Raw genomic sequence first — 20,544 nt, 5'->3', positions numbered from 1 at the left:
CTGCTTTAGCTCGGTCATATTCTTTGGACGTCTCATGTGTATGGCCCTCTTCAAGTCAATCCATAGCATCTCTATTGGGTTGAGGTCTGGGCTCTGACTTGGCCACTCCAAAAGGCGGATTTTGTTTTTCTGAAGCCATTCTGTTGTGGACTTGCTCCGGTGTTTTGGGTCATTGTCCTGTTGCGTCACCCACCTTCTACACAGTTTCAGCTGACATACAGACATTCTCACATTATCCTGAAGAATTGTCTGATATACTTGGGAATTCATCTTCCCCTCAATGATTCCAAGCTGGCCAGGCCCTGATGCAGCAAAGCAGGTCCAAATCATGATGTTTCCTCCACCATTTTTTACAGTTGGGATGATTTTTTCATGATGATATGCCGTGCCCTTTCTACGCCAGATGTAGTGCTGCGTGTTTTTTCCAAATACTTCAATCTTAGCTTCATCGGTCCACAAAACATTTTGCCAATACCGCTGTGGAGTGTCAATGTGCTCTTTTGCAAACTTCAGGTGTACAGCAATGTTCTTTTTAGTAAGCAGTGGCTTCCTTCGTGGTGTCCTGCCATGGATACCCTGCTTGTTCAGTGTTTTACGTATTGTAGACTCATGAACAGAGATGTTAGCAAGTTCCAATGATGCCTTCAAATCTTTGGCAGTCATTCGGGGTTGTTTCTTTACCTCATTGATGAGTCTTCGTTGTGCTCTTGGTGTCATTTTGACTGGGCCCCCACTTCTTGGTAGAGTAGCAACAGTCCCAAAGTGTCTCCATTTGTAGATTGTTTGCCAAACTGTAGACTGGTGAATTTCTAAAGTCTCTGAAATAACTTTGTAACCCTTGCCAGCTTTATGTAAATCAACCATTCTTGATCGTTGATCCTCTGCAAGCTCTTTTTGGCGAGGCATGGCTCACATAAGCGTGTTCTTGTGCAAAGCAAACTCCAAAAGTTTGAGGGGTTTTTATCAGTCAAAGTAGCTGTAGTCCACACCTCCAAACTTATTATCTTAACGAGACTCCAGGTGTGCTAAAACCTGACTCCAATTAGCTTTTTTGAGGTCATTAACTCAAGGGTTCACATACTTTTTCCACAAGCACTATGAGGTTTTTTGGATGTTCTCAATAAAGACATGAAACATCAAAAAAATGTTGTGTTATTATTTTAGACACATTATGTTTGTCAATACCCTTGACTTAGATGAAGATCAGATCACATTTTATGACAAATGTATTCAGAAAACCATGAAATTCCAAATGGTTCACATACTTTTTCTTGCCACTGTACATACACTGTAAAAAAATCTGGTTAAAACAGATAAAGTACTGGCAGAAAATTACCAGTACATTTTCCTTTATTTTACAGACATTTCCGTTAATGCTAAAATGTAATTTAATTCAGTGCAAAATATAAAATACAAGTGAAACAACTGTAAAAAATGAATATGGAAAATTCCTTCATATTAATACAGTATATTGTGCCCTGTTTTTACGGATTTATTTTAGTGTAGGCGATGTTTATGATGCACCTGCTGATGAGAACGATTCTGCATGACACATTTAAAAACAGAATAGAGTTTTAAAAAACATAATTAAAAACATATCATACATGTTAATGCACAGCTTTATTGTAGGCTAAATAAAGTGCATTCATTATTACTGCAAAATCTGCATATCAAGCAGAGCGAGTCTGACTATTGCGTTAAAGGAATTAACATACTTTACTAGAGAAAATAAAGTGCGGGACTTGATTGATGTTAAGGGTTATTCAAAGATGTTAAGACACAACAATGATCTTACTCTGACTGAAACATCCAAAGTGCGCACATCAGAATGTATGTGTCTTGCAAACATAATTATGTCTCAAGTGAATGCTTGGTGAAATGCCGGGGGAAATATTTGATCCGTCCAGGTCTTAAGGCCTTAACTCTCGATGTCAATCAAATAAATAAAATAAAATAAGCATAAATAAAAAAACATAGACTTTACCTATAGATAGGGGTTTTTGAGTTGGTGTGTGCCAAATTTGCTGGAATTGGCTGCAGTGATTTTTTACATAAAATTCACTTGAAAAAATGATTTTCATAAACATCTTCATTCCACTAATCAAAACATAGTAATATCAATGGCCACTACAAGGATTTAGTAGCAGGCCATGGTGAATTAGATCCTGGCTCAGCTCATCAGTGATTGGGTGAGAGCAGTTCAAACTTATCGGCAGTGGAAATCAGTGGGAGGGGCTCATTATACAACAGACAAAACGCCGTAAAAGACGCGCGCTCTGTGCAACCAAAACGGCGTTTTTTACGCGCGTCATATGGCCAGACAGCGGCGCAAAATACGGCGCTTTCAAGTGCCTTAGAACGCCGTTAAATACGGCGTTATGGACGACTTTTCGCGCGTTTTTTACGGCGTTTGGATGTAAACGCGTTACGTAATTCTGAACCATTTTGCTTTTTTCTTCCTGCTTGCATAATAAAATTCTAATTTATTTATATAGCGCTTTTCGCAATGTGCATTGTTCAAAAGCAGCTTTACAGAAGAAAATCTATTAAAAAACAAACAAACAGAAAAACACTTAAGATAAAACACAGTGCATGGTGTTTGTAGAACAAGCAAGGTCGTTCTAATTAAGCTATGTTAACGGAATTTACCGAACCTTAATCTAATAACATAATATATTATTTTATGTTATTAATTTATTACCTATAATAAAGGTAACATAAATAGGTAAGAGAACAAGAGTTAGAAGAGTAATTTATTCGTAACAGAAAACAGTATTTACTTATAATGCAGTTTTGCACAAGTCAGAAACTCCACCCAAACTGAAACTGAGATATCATCCCATATAAATTAAATTATATGAGAGAATGTGGCGTCATACGTCTAAATGCAGATTAAAGGTTGAAAATTACTTTAATCAAAATAATCATTACAAAAATAAAAAAAATTAATAAGCTTAATTGCTTAGCAACCTTAAACTGTATTATTTATCTGCCCCATGCCGTGGAGGAGCGCGTTTCTCCGCAGCCGGCCTCAACAGACTGAAAACGGACGTTCACCCAAGCATTTAGATATGATTGATTTTACTCGACAAAGCATATGAAACAAAGATAAATAATGACCACGACTCACTCGAGTATGCATGTTCTCCATTTTACATTTTGCACTGAATTAAATTACATTTTAGCATTAACGGAAATGTCCGTAAAATATAGGAAAATGTACTGGTAATTTTCTGCCAGTACTTCATGTTTTAACAGGATTTTTTTACAGTGTATGTAATTACGTTTAATTAGGCCTACTATTCGGAGCAATGGGATCAGTAGGCTTAACCACCATCTTTGTGCAAACCAACTTTGTAAAATTGTTTTTTCCTGTAGCTTGTAAGTAGCATGCCCTTATCCCGACTCATTTTGCCATGTTCTCTCCAGGCTAGGCTGCATGAGTGGGTTGCCGGGCCTGAATCCCGCACTTATTTCTATGTGCTGAATAATATTTTTTTCCATTTCATTGTAAGTTTCTTTGCAGTTCCATGCACGATAGAGTCAGTCTCTTCACGGAGGTAAATGGCAAGGAATTTGGCATTGACTTGGGCTGTGTTATATTTTAGTTAATAAGTTCATGCTTGTTACATTACAATCATTGCGCAACATTATTGCGTCTCCTTATAGTCAATCAATTTTTGTAATATGGAAACTAAAATCACATGGGCTACTGATAAGAGACACGCATAGACTAAAAGGCCCCTGTAAGTCGCTTTGGATAAAAGTGTCTGCTAAATGCGTAAATGTAAAATCTATTACTGTTCGTTCGTCCTGTTTATAGCACGAAAGTCCACTGATGTGTGAGTTCAGCAGCAAAAATCAAGTGCAGATACGGTTTATAAAAAGATCTCTCATTCCAGACTTTCTTTTCATACTGACCACGCATTAAGTACTGAAATATGAATCTAAAAACGACCAAGCGATACAGATAAACAGAACAAGACCAACAACGTAAAAATTGACTGATGGCTCGAGCGGGTCTCGAACAGGCGTTAGATTCAATTCAGTTTTATTTATATAGCGCTTTTCACAATGTGCATTGTTCCAAAGCAGCTTTACAGGAGCAAATAAGAAAAACACAGAAAGGTAAAACACAGCACAGTGCATGGTGTTTATAGACCAAGCAAGATCATTATATTAAATAATATCTAATAAATAAATGAATAAATAAATAAATAAATGCAGTCTCCCGGTGAGCAAGCCAACACTGCACTGCTCTGCTGTCAGAGATTGCGAGTCTATCATGCTAACTAGCAGACCACCACTCACAGTGCTCAGCCTCGGCTTAAAGGGAATGCAGTTTACTTTTTACTCTGGCTGACCTCGCTTATACCAGGAGTGATTTCTGGTGTTGGAAATTAGCTAATACAATATTTCAACCGATTGCTTTTTTGCTTTTATGTAATAAGCAGGATACATTACTATAGGATTGGTTGGCCTTTCTACAATTGATGACCACATTGTGTAACTATACATTTCCAAAGAGAAGAAGTCGCTTCTTCGGAAAGCAAGCAATGGTTTGTTTAATGTTAGCAAAGGTAACACTGCGCACATAATAAAATCTTGTAAAATGATCAGTGGTAAATTGCTCTGGTCTGGCTCAGTTCATCAGTGATTGGGTGAGAACAGTTCGAATTTACTGGCTGCGGAAATCAGCGGGAGGGGCTCATTATACAACACACAAAACGCCGTAAATAACGCGCGCTCTGTGCAACCAAAACGGCGTTTTTTACGCTGTCATATGGCAAGACAGCGGCGCAAAAGGCGGCGCTTGCCTTAGAACACCGTTAAATATGGCGTTATGGACGAGTTTTCGCGCGTTTTTTACGGCGTTTGGAATCGCGACGCCGTATTTTGCGGCGCAAATACTGTTTAAAACGCCGTCAAAAACGGCGTTCGGATATAAACGCGTTTAATCTATGGCGTAATTCTGACACCATCGGCTTGCCATAATCCGCTGACTGCACGCGCGTGCACACGCATCATGTACTGTACAGACAAAAAGGTGCACTGTAATTCATCTCTCGCTGCTCCGTCTATGGGGTATATATGCCAACAGTGATGCTATTAGCATCATGCTAAACTCTGACACATGCTAAACTCATGTTGAAGTCGTTCACTCTGTGTAAAACAAACGTAAATTCCATTCAACCTGATTCCTTGTCTTACGTTAAAACTGTGGTCATTTCACCTAGGTAAAATGACATTCAACACGATTTCTACTTGTTTTTAAAAATCCAAAACATAAAAAAATGAATAAATCAACCAATGTATGTGATATATATCTGATTGAGTTCTTTACTAACACAAAAAACTGCAAATACATATACATCTTTAGAGTAGAATTCACTCATACGATTTTTTAACTTTTTTATTGAAGTTGCAGCAAAAATCAACCCACTTCTTTTAATCCTACAGACACAAGATAAAGACTATTTATTTTACATTTCAGAAAAAATGAAATAAAGCAATGTTAGTTTCATAAACGGAAAAAGACGAGAATAAAGTTGAAGTATTTTATTGTTATCTTAGACTTTTGTGAGATGAGTACAAAAATGAAAAAGGTAAATTAAGTGACATGTTTAGTTATATTTTATTATTTGTACTTCTTTTCAGTCACAGAGTTATTCAATTTAAGAGTTGTTTGGGAAAGAGAAGATTCTGTAATTTAATGCAGCTTGGTGAACTGCATTTAGGGAAATTTGGGGAAATTGTAATGTTCAATCATTTATTCAATGAAAATAAAAAAATGTGTATTGAAGAAAAGTTAATATGGTTTTATATACAGTATACTGTCAATTACAGTTTGTGGATAGAAAATCGGAATCGGCAAAAATCGGAATCGGCAGGTTTCACTTGTAATAAAATCGGAAATCGGAATCGGCAAAGAAAATTGCAATCGGTGCATCTCTAATTATTTCCAGTCCCGACTCGATAAACTTGCTGCTCGGTGGAGTTGCCAGCGCGCCACTGCTCTGCCAAAGATATCCTTCCGCCGATAAAGAAACTCATCTGTAGTTTGATTTATTTATTTTATTTAAATCATAGCTGTCATTTAAAACATTAAACATTTTCAACAAAAGAATATTTAATTATGTGATATAAGAAAAATTTACCAAAACTCTATCAAAACTCAGGAGAACTACTTTGTCAAGCAGAACAAAGTGTTCTCGGTCAGGGGTGTGCTCGACTCTATGCATCACCTGCGCAAAGCAATCGGTTTATGACATCAAGATACCGCGACATCGTTTCTAGGCAAGTGCTTCCTGATCGATCTCGCGGTAGTGTGATGTGAGCCGTTCGGTCTGCGAAGCTAAGTACGAAGTCGAAAGTATCTATCACATTGAGCAAGAACGTCGCTTGTGAGACTCATGTAAATTGACCTGGATTTCTGCATTTATCTATCGTGGTTGATTTTCATACAGTTAGGACAGTGAAAGGAAGAAAGTACTGATACAGGCCTATTGAATGAATTAACAAAAATATTCCAGAAACTGCATTTGCATTAAATACATAACAAATATCTGAGATATTTGTATGTTTAAAAGGATTATCAACCAAATATAAGAACTTTAAAAAGTTCAAATGCATAATGTATTTTAAGCATGAAATCATATGCCCACTTGGAGCCCATGAAGGTCTCATATGGGCAAAGCTATGTGGGACCCATATTGGTATCCCACACGGGGCCCATATGTTTTGCCCATCTTAAACCTATGCCCATGTGGAGCCCATATCTCCCAGATAAAACCAATATGGGGCCCACATACAAATGTTCAAATGTACGCATTTAAAGGAGTCTAAAGGCATAATATGTATTTTAAGCATAAAATCCGTGTGCCCACATGCAGCCCATAAAGGTCCCAAAAGGGCAAACCTATATGGGACCCACATTTGTAATCCCACATGGGGCCCATATATTTTGCCCTTTTTTTCCCATGTCCATGTGGAGCCCATGTCGCCCAGATATAACCCACATGGGGCCCACATACCAATGTTGGCTGGGTTATATGTTATTATCCCCCATTTTCTGACTTTTATTTTATATATGCATATTTTAGAATATTTTATACTGTAACTCTTATTATATTTGTATTGTCATTGTGTTGAATGTCTGTAGAAGCTTCCAACACCAAAGAAAATTCCTTGTGTGTGCAAGCACACTTGGCAATAAAGCTCTTCTGATTCTGATTCTGAAAAAAGTGCAAAAAATTGGCAAATCAGCATTTTGATTAATCACTGTAAAATGACCAACAAGGCAATAGACCAGATAAGGGAGATCTTAAAGCGCAGAGAGATAGAAGAGTCACATTTGAACATTTACTGTAGATAATTGTTTAGGATATTTATTGTCCTGGGATAGAAACTGTCTCTAAATAAGCTAGTGTGTGTTTTGGCTGATCTGTAACGCCTGCCAGATGGCAACAGTTCAAACAGACCATGACCAGAGTGAGAGCAGTCTCTGGTGATTCTTGTGATTCTCATACCTAACAATAAACCTTTTTTTTAGACACTCACTTTGTTTATTTGTACAATCTCTTATAGTTTTAACTTTTTATCAAACTCAGGTAGCCTATAATGTAATATGTAATGATAAGTACAGGTTTTGATTAACTCAGCTTATTTTTGTAAACAGTTATCATGCATGTGAGTTGTACAGAAATGTTTAGTCTTTTATGTTTAACATTTTCATGAACTTAACATTTGTGACCCTGGATCACAAAACCAGTCTTAAGTAGCACGGAACGTTTTTAGTAGAAGCCAAAAATACATTGTGTGGGTCAAAATTATCCAAAAATCATTAGGATATTAAGTAAAGATCATGTTCCATGAAGATATTTTGTAAATTTCTTACCTTAAATATACAAAAACTTTATTTTTGTGAGTGGATGGCCTGCCACAGTGCCCCTGATTAACAACTTCAAAGGCTATTTTCTCAATATTTTGATTTTTTTGCACTCTCAGATTCCTGAGTTTTAAACGGTTGTATCTCAGCCAGATATTGTCCTATTCTAACAACTCATACATCAATAGAAAGCTTATTTATTCAGCTTTCAGATTATGTAAAAATCTCAATTTCGAAAAATTTACACATAAGACTGGTTTTGTTGTCCAGGGTCACATTTAACAACTTTCACATTTTTAGTGCAAACAAAGGTGCAAAATTGTATCAGAAGTGGAAAACGAGCTGCTCTCACTGTGAATTTAAATGGGGGCTATGTTTAAACCTCCCTTGCTGTCAGCTTTGCACGCACGCACACATTCTTTATTTCATTAACTGTATACTTCTACATTGCACAGAAATGTCTACCTATGTGTGTGTTTGGTTGTTTACGGATTTAGTGGCACACACCACTGAAAACATGTATAATTAAAGAGAGTGGTCTTGTGCTACTACCACTCGTCGCCAGAGGCTGCAGTGCAGCTGAACTTCCTGTGGACTAAAATGCACTTTGTTAAGAAAAATACTTGATGTTTCGTTTTGGTTTTGTTGTATATTAATTTGATGCACTTAAAGAAATATTGAGGAAAACAAACCAAAAATTGGTCTCGTATACGGTGGAATATGTAAAAAATGAACGGCATTAATTATCCGAAGGTACACGGACCAAAAATATATGGAAAATACTTAAAAATATAACACGATATATTAAATAGCACATTATTACGTGGCTCGTTAGAATGCTTGATTCTGATTGGCCAGTCGCGACCTTTGCAGGTTCCCAGATAAAAACCTCTTAAAACTAACAACAGACGGTAAACCGGATGCAGCAAATCATTTTTTAATTAAATATATGTCTTTTAATAACACATATGACAATGATTAACTCAAACTGGCTGTTCATGAATTTGAACGCCGTTTCTTACCTTAAAACTGAAAGTAAACGGCTATTCCTCACGGAGGTCTGCATTCGGTAAAAATGAGCTAATAAAATATTTCAAATTCACATTCCATGTCTATTTTTTTCTCACGTGGCAAGTAGCCGTGTAATAAGCGGGATAATGTATAGGCAGCAGGTTCCCAGCTAACTATGACGGTTGAAATGTGCCACGGATTACCTACCGAAGGAGACTGTCGTGTACTTTTACGTGAACGGAGTCTACGTCGTCACAACAGACGCGTGACACTAACGTCGTGGATAAGGACGTCGTCACAACAGATGCGTGACACTAACGTCGTGGATAAGGACGTCGCCGCCACCCGCTTGTTAAGCCTGACGTCACGCACCACCATATGTGTAGGTCATATACTGTTTCTGGGTCCATGATAGTTCTGTAGGCGAGCATTAGTGACTTGAATCAGAGTATTCACATCAGTGAGTGTACATTAATATCAAGAGTAACAATGGCACATTTAAGAATATATATTTCTAGATTGTAATTATGTAATTTATGTGTTCTTGCCTCCTATGACATATCACTTTATTGTTTCCGAATCTCCCTGTAGGTCGCTTGAAATAAAAGTGTCTGTTAAATGTCTAAAAGTTGATGTAAAGCGGTAACCTGTCTGCCTTAGTGTGGGACATCATACAGTATATTTTTAGACTTGATAGATACAATGCTTATATGTACTTTTTTAATATTTGATTGTTGGTTTCCTTATAATAAACAAGATGTCATTGTTTTTCTACTTTCTTGTGTCTTTTTCCAGTTGTAATAATTTATTGTTGAATATTTTGCTTTGAAATATCATCACTTGAATGTGCTCTTTTTACTCTGTTTGATACGGGCTTGTCTGTCACCCGGCCTATTACTGCAATATCTGCAAAACAGGGTAAAACTATACAGCATTGCTTTGTCTGAAAGTGCTCATGACATTAGCTGTACAGTAGTAGATACAACTGTCTGCCCTACAACAGGCTTCATATTCTTCACTATTCCAGACACAAACATGACTCTTGGACTCTAAGAATTGTATGAGAGATACAACACAAATTCATTTACATACAAATCTAGAAAATTACAGAATACGAAATACACTTTTGTATTCTACTCAAAGTAACTATGTTTCAATTTATTCGTCACATTAACTTTTAGTCTTGATATTTCAGGTGTTTTAATTCTATTGCTTTTGTTCTTTTACCTGAAGGGATAATTACACCAGACAACAATAATCAGTGATCATTAGCTTCTCTTCATGTTATTACCTTATACCCGTATGCCTTTGTTCTTGTAACCTAATATATTTTGAGCCTTGTTATACAATACTTCGATGACGCCCATATGTGATTTTAGGCTTCGTGATAAATAAAATAGCTAATTTCATATTTTTTTGTGAACACTATCAAAACCAATATTTCTAATATTAATCTCATTTATCCATTTTAACCCATAGTCTGTAAAACATTTTTTTACATGTTTTTATATTTCTAATGTAGCCTACTAATGTTTACCCTTATGGCTTTTCTCATCACTTGTTTAAACTCTGAATTTCTGCAACAGGAAAGAATAAAAATGACACCGTTTTATTGTTGTCACTAGCTGGAGTGCACTTGTCATCCACTAGAGGGCATTCCACAAACCGTTGCCATTCACAATTAATTATAGTTATTTGTTCCAACTCATTTAGCGCAATTATATTCACTGGCATAACTTTTCAAGTCTGGTATATTTTATTCACAAATGCAAAGTGTTAAAAATCTCAGTTGTATCATGTTGTATTAATGTGTCTTAGTCTGCAATGGCTTATAATTGAGCATTTTTTTTTCTTAATATCAGCCTGTAATGTTATGATTGTTCAAATGCATAATCATAAAAAATTTCAATCTGGTTTATTCATTCCATCATTGTGAAGTCTTGTTACACAGTGTCAACACCGGACACAACACGACAACCTGCTTGTTCTAATGTAATTGTTGCTTGCATTATTATGTTTGTCACATTGCGAAAAATTATAATGGCTTCTAATGTCTTTTCTTGACACTGTGTTAGTGTTGTAAGTGTCTTTAACTCAACAAAACCGTTATAAATAACTTGCATTGACTATTTAATATCCAACAGACAGATGATCCATTTCTCAAATGTTTTAATGTTTTATTTGAAGGATATACAATAATATAAAAGACCAAAAATAACCTGGATCAAAATTCAAGTTTCATAAGAAGGATTCAAAGTTTAATCACAGCAACATAGTCACAAAAACACATCAAGCTTGGCCAAAATGTGGGGACTGCAAAATTCCTGAAACCATGTGCTCACTGAAAGTGTTATGAGCCATGAATTGGGAGCCTCAAAATTAGGCCACATGTATTGGCCTCTGGAAATTTCCTCAATTCTTTGTTTTCATGTAGGAATCTCAGAGTTGGCACAACATCAAATCCTAGTGGAGGAATGCGGTTGGTGCCAGTGGCGAACATTAGGACATCCTCCAAACTCACTGTCATGTTTTCGTCCCAAAGCAGCACAGCATCTCCACCTGCAATGTAAAGTTGATTTAACAAAGTGATTCAATGCGAAATTGTTTTATACTTCACAGGACCCAACTTAAAGGGATCCTCCACCGAAAAATTAAAATGATGTCATCAAGTACTCACCCTCAAGTCGTTTGACAACCCTTGGATCTGTGTTTATCAAATTAATATATTTTTGTTGAGCCCCGCGGGACCTTTCTGCATCCCCCATAGACTGCTCCTGCAGGGCTCAACAAAAATATCTTAATCTGTGTCTGAAGATAAACGTAGGTCCTAGGGTAGTCGAATGACTTAGAGTAGTTCATGACAGAATGTTAATTTTTCAGCAGGTTGTTGCTTTAAGTAATTAAAGTGATAGTTCACCCAAAAATAAAAAATTCGTAATCCTCTTGTCATTTCCAACCTGTGACTTTCTTTCCTCCGCAAAACACAAAAGAAGTTGTTAACCGAACAGCAGTGGAACCCATGTCCTTTTGTGTTCTGCAGAAGAAAGTCATACAGGTGGGTGCCTAAAGGACAGAATTTTCAGTTTTGGGTGAACTATCACATCCTTTATGTGCTAAAAGCTTGATTTCTACTGATGCCTTTTTGATATTTTTCAAAATATTTTTTTTTTAATGCCATAAACATTTTTATGGGAGCAGCCTGCCAAAACCTATTTGTCTTTTTGCAAGTTTCCTTTATTTATTCCTGTATATTTATTTATGCTTTTGGGTTTAAAACCATCCCATCTTATCCTTTGCATATTTTGATGAATATTCCTTGCAAGGTTGAGTGAGCTCAAATTGTTAAACACTAGCATTGCTAACCCATTTAGTCAGGACCCAAATGGAATAAATCAGTTGCCTGAGAATGCCGCTGTCTGTGGCATGAATTTTGTTAAAGTTTTTTTGTTCATAAAAGGGAGACAAAAAACGGCCCAGGATTAACATCATTATGTAGAAAAATTATCACTGTTGTTTTTATTTTTTGTACAGTATACTTTCAGATAATAGTGTGGACCACCATAAATTAATTAAACAGCTATATTTTACACTAATGTGTTTTTAGTGTTTGTCTTCTGATAAGTGTGCATACCCTCTATGTCTATTAGCAAGTCTCTCCACTGGCCAACGGCACGCTCCTCCTCCACCCGCCTTGAGCTTCCTCTTTCAGAGTAACAGACCTTAAAGAGGTCGGTCACTTGTTCTGCTGTAAGTGGTGCAGGGGGACCTCCAGCAAACAAGTTTCTTAGGCACAGGTTATTTTTCAGTGCCTGCAGCACCCCCAGTGTTTCCAAGCCCTCCTTCAATCTAGTAAGGACATTCCATTAACTGATATCAGTGACTTGTTACATTACTACCGGTGTGTATGAACCAACATTTAAGGCATTTAACTACTCAGCAAGGTCATGCAGATAATCACAGGAGCATATATACACGATATACGGTTGTTTGATGTGTATTATAATATACTATACACAAATAACAAACCTAGATGTTATTTCATCTAATCTTTCACATATACATGTCATTTTAGGTCAATAGGCACAATCAAAGCACTTACTGTCTCCATGGTGCATCCAGTCTTCCCTCCAAATAATAATGTAGAGATGATGACAAAATGTCATCACGGTCACTGAATGACCTAATGACTTTCAGGGACCCAAGAAGTGACAGGTTATGGACTGCCTTATCTACACACTCTTAAAACAAATGTGTTAAAAACAACACAACATGTGTTATTTATTACACATGTTCTGAGTGTGCACAGGGACAACACATACTGAGTTAAATTTGACACAGAACATGTGTTGTAAAATGTAACACACAAATGTGTTGCTTTAGTAAACACATCAATGTGTTATTTTGAGTGCATTTAACACAACTGTGTGTTATTGAGTAATTGTTTAGTTTTAATATAAAAGATTAAACATATTAAATTACAAAATTTGTAAACTTTTTATTAAGAAATCAAACAGACAACTACTGAATACTGTCCAAATACTATTTATTTGTTCTTTTTTAACAAATATTTGAAATACGTTAAAATACGTATGAATTGTTTACAGTATTAAACAAGCACTTTAAACATAAATTACATTACATGCATTTTATAAAATAATTCATTGAATCTTAATACAGCACGTTAAACACTGTTGAATGAACAATGCCTGAAATGGTTTCCAAAATGTAAATTGCAAAAAACAATTCTCAGCCTACATACCAACGTCTTATTTCACATTTAGAAAAATACTTAAAATGAACATTTGTAAACGAGATAAATAACACGTATAGTTCATGTACTGACCTGGTGTTCACCTGCTAACCTTACCAATTTAACATTAAAACCTGCTCAAAGACAGACAACATATTTCCAACAAATTAGTTTCAAACACCTTGTTTCAAGAGAGATTTTTTAAAAACACTTTGGACAGGTATACATGCTTGTTTCAATTAGACATGAGACTGCAATTTCGCAATCAATTCCATAACCTTTGATCGTTTGCAAGAGGACTGGGACAAGGGTAGGTCATATACATGTTAAAAAAATGAAAAAACTGAAGACAGTTGGCAGGGATACTGAAGATTGCACAGCCAGTAGAATTTGAAAAGTCTGTCTACAGCACAAGTGAGATTGTCAACATCAAGTGGAAGGGCAAAAGAATCATTCTTTGCCACAATTACATACTGGGCTCCATGTCCGAGAGAACCGATGGAAACCAACTGTGGCTGACCTGACTTCAGAGACCCTTTCATCGATTCAGTAAGCAAAGAGATCACGCTGGTACCAGCCTATGGAAATGAAACAATGAACAGCCTTAGGAAATGTTGTTGCATGATAAATAACTTCTTTATAAACATTTTAGAGTAACAAAGCCTACCGGCACAAACTCCAACAGGTATGAGACAGCGGAATTCACACAGCATTTACTGCCGGCAGCACTTCTCCCAGATGGCATGGGTGGAAGAAGATGAATGAGGACCTTCAACATGGTATAACACAGCTCATCTGGATGTAGTAAACATGCAGGACACATGCAAAATATAAATTAAAAGTTTATTCATTTATTTATTATATCATACATTGAAGGTTAAATATTTAATTTCATTTTCCACATTATAAATTGTGCACATGCCACACAGAGGCAGAAAATCATACCATCATCTTGACTGTCAGCTTTCTCCAATAATTGTCTGATGTCCATTTTCTTCTCCAACAATGCTATTTCCTTGAGTTTTGGAATAATGGTTCCCTCCCATTTCCTGATAAACATGTCTTCTTTCCCATCTGTAAGCTTGGAAAACTCAATATCCATCTTTAGTGAATATAACAGAAACAAAGAAAAAATAATATTACAATTATGCAACATTTAGTGTAAAGTTCTCTGCAGTTGAGCATTTGTTTTACCAAGGATGGCATGTCCAGAAATCTTGGATATTCCTTGAAGATTTCTCTAACGGTTGGCGATTTTGTCATTATCCATTTTCTTCGATAACTGAAGGTTTGGTCAATTGCATTCTTTATTGATGATGAATTCTCTGTTGATGGTCGCATCCTCTTTATCAGGGTCAACCACTCACTTGGCACTGTTTCTTCTAGACTTGGTGAAGAAGGTTGCAGTTTACAATGGCGACGTTTCAAACTGTAGGTCCGTTGGCTCTGTTGAAGCTTCCGCCCTGATGTTCTGTAGTCTCATTTCTATAAATCCACTGTGTGATGGCCCATCAAAGAAATGCTCCTATCATGATCAATGCAAAAAGAGTGAAGTGAAGTACATTTGAGCACTTTGTACACACATAAATGAATAGAGCCCGACCGATTTATCGGTTGGCCGATATGAGCATGTCGCCGAAATATCGGCATCTGTGTATATGCTGCCGATTTGACACAGATATAAAAAATTTTTATAGAACAATATAACAGATAAAATGCTTGTAAATGGTGTAATTACTTAGTTTGTCCAGCAGAGCATGCTCCATTGTTTGCTACTGGCAACCAGGTCATGCGACACGAGCCAACCCTTTCGCTTCAGTAAGCTCACTGGTTTGGGCAGCGGCAGACAAGTGGTGTCTTCGCGACTCACTGTGTAACGTTATTTCCACTGCCGTTTTCAACCCATTCCTATGGCAGTTGAGCTCAACGTGTCCCCGTCTTTTACTCTCTCACATTGAGCTTATCATACTCATTTGCTACAAGAGTATGGCCCTATGATTCTCCGCGATGCGGAAAACGTGGACGGAATTGTGGAATCCAGTCATAAAAACTGAATTTATGAAATGTCAGAGTTAGGCCAATACAAATGGGAAGTGTGTCCAAACTTTTGACTGGTACTGCAATATAGTACACGCATAAAGAATATCAGACATTTTTTACTCCCCAATATCGATATCGGCCCCCAAAAACCCTTATCGGTCGGGCTCTATAAATGAAGTATGTAAAAGCATCCTTACATGTCCCTCATTTTGACCAAATGGAACCGAAATCCTTAATGAGGGGAACAACAGCACAATCTCCTTTGCTAGTGCCAGCTTTTCCTTACCAGATGGATAGCTGAAAGGTTATTTCAATAGAAGAACAAAATATATCACAGTAACAAAACAAACATTGACATAGCAAATTGTTAACACTTTGATTAACACTGGTAAGTATTCCTGAAGAGTACTTATAATGTAATAGTGAAAAAAAAAAACTTTACTGTTGTTTAAAAACCAAAACCATATACTCACAATCCATGTTTCTCTACAAGGTCACTAACAGCAACTTTTACAAGTAACTTTCTTGATGAAATGGACAACATCTTTGTCTCTTCATGTTCTCTCAGGACTGTAGGGGCCTTTTCCTCGAGCAGTGCCAGCTGGCCAGTCGTGGTTGCATCTGTTGAATGACACTATAAAATGACAAAACATTAAAAAGTCAATGTTTACTTTGACTACTTATTTAAAAAAAGACAATAATGGTTTACCGGTAATGGTTGAACACTTCTTTCTAATGGAGCCTGGGTGATATTTGTAATATAATATATTTGTAATTTGTCAAACTCCCTTAGTTCTGTATTCAAATCAGTGTCAATGAATTCTTGAAAATCTGTGTCAAATCTCAATATTCGATCAACAGATACTTGTTGAGACAACTCAGTTTTGACTGAGTTGATCAGTTCTTCAACACTTCCGACTGTGAACAGTTTTCTCCATGTCTCCTTTCCGTCTATTAAGACAGTTGCAAGCACTCTGTGTAAAATTGTTAAAGTAACTGTGATTTTGTCTTCGTCTTCCATTACCTGAAAAATAAGACATATATTAAGACCACGGTCATATACATATTAAAAAGCATTCTACATTATCACACGTGTAACCCTACTGGAAAATCCAGCTCAAGCTGGCTATGAGCTGGTCAAAGCTGGTTGACCAGCTTGGCCGAGCTGGTGGGGACCTGGCTGAGCTGGTGGACCAGCTTGGCTGAGCTGGGTATTAGTTGGATTTTCCAGTAGGGAAACAAAAACGTTACACTATTACCTTTGCTGCATTGCCAAATAGTCATGTAACATCACAAAATGGCGCCTATATAATCCAACAAGGATGTTGATTACATAGCGCTTTATCCTTATTCTGCAGCAGGCATTGAGGTTCGACTCTTACCATTAAGCCACTACTCTCCACTAGGACTAGACACGATGACGGTGCATACTGTTCCACCATGCCCTGAACTATACGTGACATTCGAAAGGCATCGTTTGTAATAAGACCCACTGACGCTAGTTGCGAATTTTACGTCTGGACATAAACTCGACTAATTTAGAAAAGATACATGTTATCCCGTGTCGCGTCTATTTACGACACCATATGTTAGGGCTTTAAAGTGCTCAAAGTGCCATACGTAATAACATGTAGTCCAATGTGCCGTAGCATTTCATAAAATAATGTTTGTTAATAATCCTGCAATCGTAACGTTAGCTTTGTAAAACCGCGCCAAACGTGCGAGCTCAGCATCAGGCACTATTTTGTTAAAAGATTAACATTAACCATAACAAAGGTTAAAATGAACAGCCAGTTTCCTGCACAATAATCACGTAACTTTCGTACACTATATAAAAATACTATATATATATATATATATATATATATATCCTATTGTAACTAATTTTAAAATTAATTTCTTTCCTGAGGGAGACGGCCACATCTCTGAATGGAATGGCAGTAGGAAATGAACGTCACACAGCGCAGGCATAACAGAATATGCGTTCTTGTCGTTTTTTTGCTCAAACAAACAAATGCATTACAGATGGCCATGGGTCTACAATAATAATGACACACATACAAAAATACAATAATGCGTGTTTGTCTGTGCTTGTGTCGAACTTGTGAAACGTCATCAGTGCATGACCTGTGAAATTGGGACAGCCATAAACGGCAATAGCGCAGAAAACCTGCATAATGGTAGAAATATTACTCTTATTATGTCACGAAGTGTTGTTTTAAGAGCAATTCAGGCGAGAATGTATGTGTATAAAGACAAGTTCAAATCTGCGGTCGTTTAAGAAACATAACGTTAATTTCAACCTTTGGTCCAACGTTGTCGGAGATGTGAGATCCAGGCAGCACCAGGCACTCGGTGCAAATGCACCCAGCCCAACGCAGTATAATCTCGGCAGGTCTTTCACAAAATTGCCGCTGTCTCTATAGTGGTTAACCAGTGGATCAATTTTATTTCGGGTATATCTAAGGGGCAGTCTCAGCGTTTTGACTGAGGGCAAAGTTATATCACATAACTTTTTATTTTTAACTAACTTTGTACTGGAGTTCTGCCTTATTATTTGCTTGTATATTTCCTATTGTAGAAGCTAAATAAATTATATTGCTGTATATTATATATCGTTTTTATTGTAAACATAAATACAGGATAATCAGAGGGAGCACACGTTGTCTGAATCACATTAATATTTTTTTTAAACAATTGGAAAGTGTAATACCACATTATTTCAAACTTCTTTTTAATGTAACTAAATCTACAATGCATTTTATTGTATGTATGCACTGGTAAATGTATTTTACACAGTGACTGTGTAAACGGTTACGAATAATATTCACACATAATGTGTCAGTACTAACACAAATGTGTGTTATGAATCCTTTTACACATGTTTTGTGTACATTTTTAACACATCAATTTTAAGAGTGTATATGAAGAGTTTTATTGGTTGGAGTTAATTGTGCATTCCATTTAATATCAATCAAACTGCAGTTGGTTTGTTTTGATTTAAAGGGGTCATATGGCGGAAGTACGTGTTTTTCTGTGTCTTTGGTGTGTTATAAGTTTCCCATGCATGTATTAGACGCGTAAAATTGCACAAATGAAAGTGTGGGAACAAAAGATGCATTCTATCTAAAAGCGAATGCTCAACTAGACTTGCCTGAAACACCTCGTGTAATCATACCCCCGCGAATCTACGTAACTTCGTAACATGATTTGACTAAGACCGCCCAAATCTACATGTAGTTAAGGTGGGCGTAATTGTAAATTTCATTGTATCGCCTGTCAGTACAGTTGCTTTGCAACCTGATGTTCCGAATATGGTAAGAGGCGTTACATTTCTGTGAAATGCTTGCAGTATTTGACCAATCACTACGCACTGGTGAACTAGCCAATCATAGCACACCTCGCTTTTCAGAGCGATGAGCTTTGTAAAAAATCAGCACGTTTCAGAGAGGCGGGGCAAAGAGGAGATACAAACATGCACGGTATGTGGAAAATACAAGTTTTTTAAACTTTAAATGGTGTATACACATTGCGTTACATCTAAAACAAACAATAATATTCGTTTTAGCCATGCAATATGACTCCTTTAAGCCATAATAACAAAATAAAAAATACAGCTAACTAACACAATAAGAACCTGATAACATAATGTGGTGCAACCAAACTCGCGTGCGTATTTGTATGTATATATGAAAAGTTTGGTACCAAAATGAGAACAGTTTAATTTTTTTTTTTAATCGTTTTTTTATTGTGCATTCAAATTAATGTCAATCAAACAGCAGTTGGTTTGTTTTGATTTAACCCACAATAACTCAAAAAATACAGCTAACTAACACAATAAAAACCTAATAACATAATAAAAGCATGAATTTGGAGAACTCGGTTTTATTTTATTTTTCTGAGTTTCGTTTTGCAACAACTCTTCATATGTACAGTATACTGTATATGCGTGCGTGCGTATGTGTATATGTACATGTGTATATATAAGGAATAATTGACGACGGGCCGTTCAATTATTAGAAAGTTGATGCACACCCTGAGGTGGTAATGCAACCTAATGCAACTGCAAATACTCCTCCGTGTATCCAGATTTTGGCAGAAGACCCTTTGTATGACGACAGATTTATATCTTTAAGACTTGAATTTGAAAAAGCTACCGAATTTATTACCTCAGATTTTATTGTCCTTATTTGTAATTATTTGAACATCATTTTTGTATGAATTCACCCTCCTAAAAATTTGGGTTTTGAAATTCATGTTTTCATTATTCAAGTTCACACTTTCAGGTCGTAAAATTCAGGTCTCAATACTCGGGACATCAAATTCGACAAAATCTGAATTTCATTTGGCTATAATCTAGTGTTACATCCGGGAACGCAAGGAAGAGCAATCGACCGTCGACAAAGAGAATAGAACCCAAGAGGCGAGTTATGATGCTTTTTTGGTAACGGCCACTAAGGTGGTGTTTCATTCCCGCCAGTGTTGGGTAAATTACTCTGGAAAAAGTAATTAATTACTAGTTACTAATTATATATTCAATAGTGTAATTAGATTACTGTACAAATTACTCTCTTCAAAAAGTATTTAGTTACTTATTACTAATTACTTTCTATATCCTATATCAACCTTGATGAGTTAAGTGATTCAAGGATAGACATGAAACGGCTCTTTTAATTCATTCAAATAAATAATATAAACTACATAAAGTACTCTTATTTAATGACCAAAGTATTACAAATGTGACAATTTTACATTAAAGCATTCATTTTAAAGTTAGACTTTGAATTTTGATGTCAATTCCACTATTGCACACACATATATTACACAAAGTATTTAGTTTAATTACATCAGAAGT

The 20,544-nt window shown here is 36.4% G+C and overlaps 3 protein-coding genes across 5 annotated transcripts in view; all 3 read right to left on the bottom strand.

Moving 5' to 3' along the window:
* The window catches only part of LOC130551079 (uncharacterized), an 87,028-nt gene that overhangs the window by 28,842 nt on the left and 37,642 nt on the right, over positions 1-20,544 (bottom strand). The gene's annotated exons all lie outside the window — the stretch shown is intronic.
* On the bottom strand, positions 11,206-13,974 carry LOC130551075 (G2/M phase-specific E3 ubiquitin-protein ligase-like). The gene is made up of 3 exons (XM_057328630.1): positions 13,928-13,974; positions 12,531-12,745; positions 11,206-11,458 (listed from the first exon to the last, which is right to left on the bottom strand). The coding sequence occupies exons 1-3, from the start codon at positions 13,972-13,974 to the stop codon at positions 11,250-11,252; spliced, it is 471 nt and encodes a 156-aa protein (XP_057184613.1). The 3' UTR covers positions 11,206-11,249.
* LOC130551078 (uncharacterized) lies at positions 13,437-17,274 on the bottom strand. Its single transcript, XM_057328636.1, has 6 exons — positions 16,163-17,274; positions 15,887-15,986; positions 14,844-15,174; positions 14,595-14,751; positions 14,317-14,444; positions 13,437-14,227 (listed from the first exon to the last, which is right to left on the bottom strand). Exons 3-6 carry the CDS (start codon positions 14,988-14,990, stop codon positions 13,976-13,978), a joined length of 684 nt encoding a protein of 227 aa, XP_057184619.1. The 5' UTR covers positions 14,991-15,174; positions 15,887-15,986; positions 16,163-17,274; the 3' UTR covers positions 13,437-13,975.

This window comes from Triplophysa rosa, unplaced genomic scaffold (genome assembly GCF_024868665.1).
Source record: "Triplophysa rosa unplaced genomic scaffold, Trosa_1v2 scaffold60_ERROPOS690268, whole genome shotgun sequence".
Lineage (NCBI taxonomy): Eukaryota > Metazoa > Chordata > Actinopteri > Cypriniformes > Nemacheilidae > Triplophysa > Triplophysa rosa.
The sequence above is the reverse complement of the archived record's forward strand: the minus strand, read 5'-3'. Positions and strand labels throughout refer to the sequence as shown.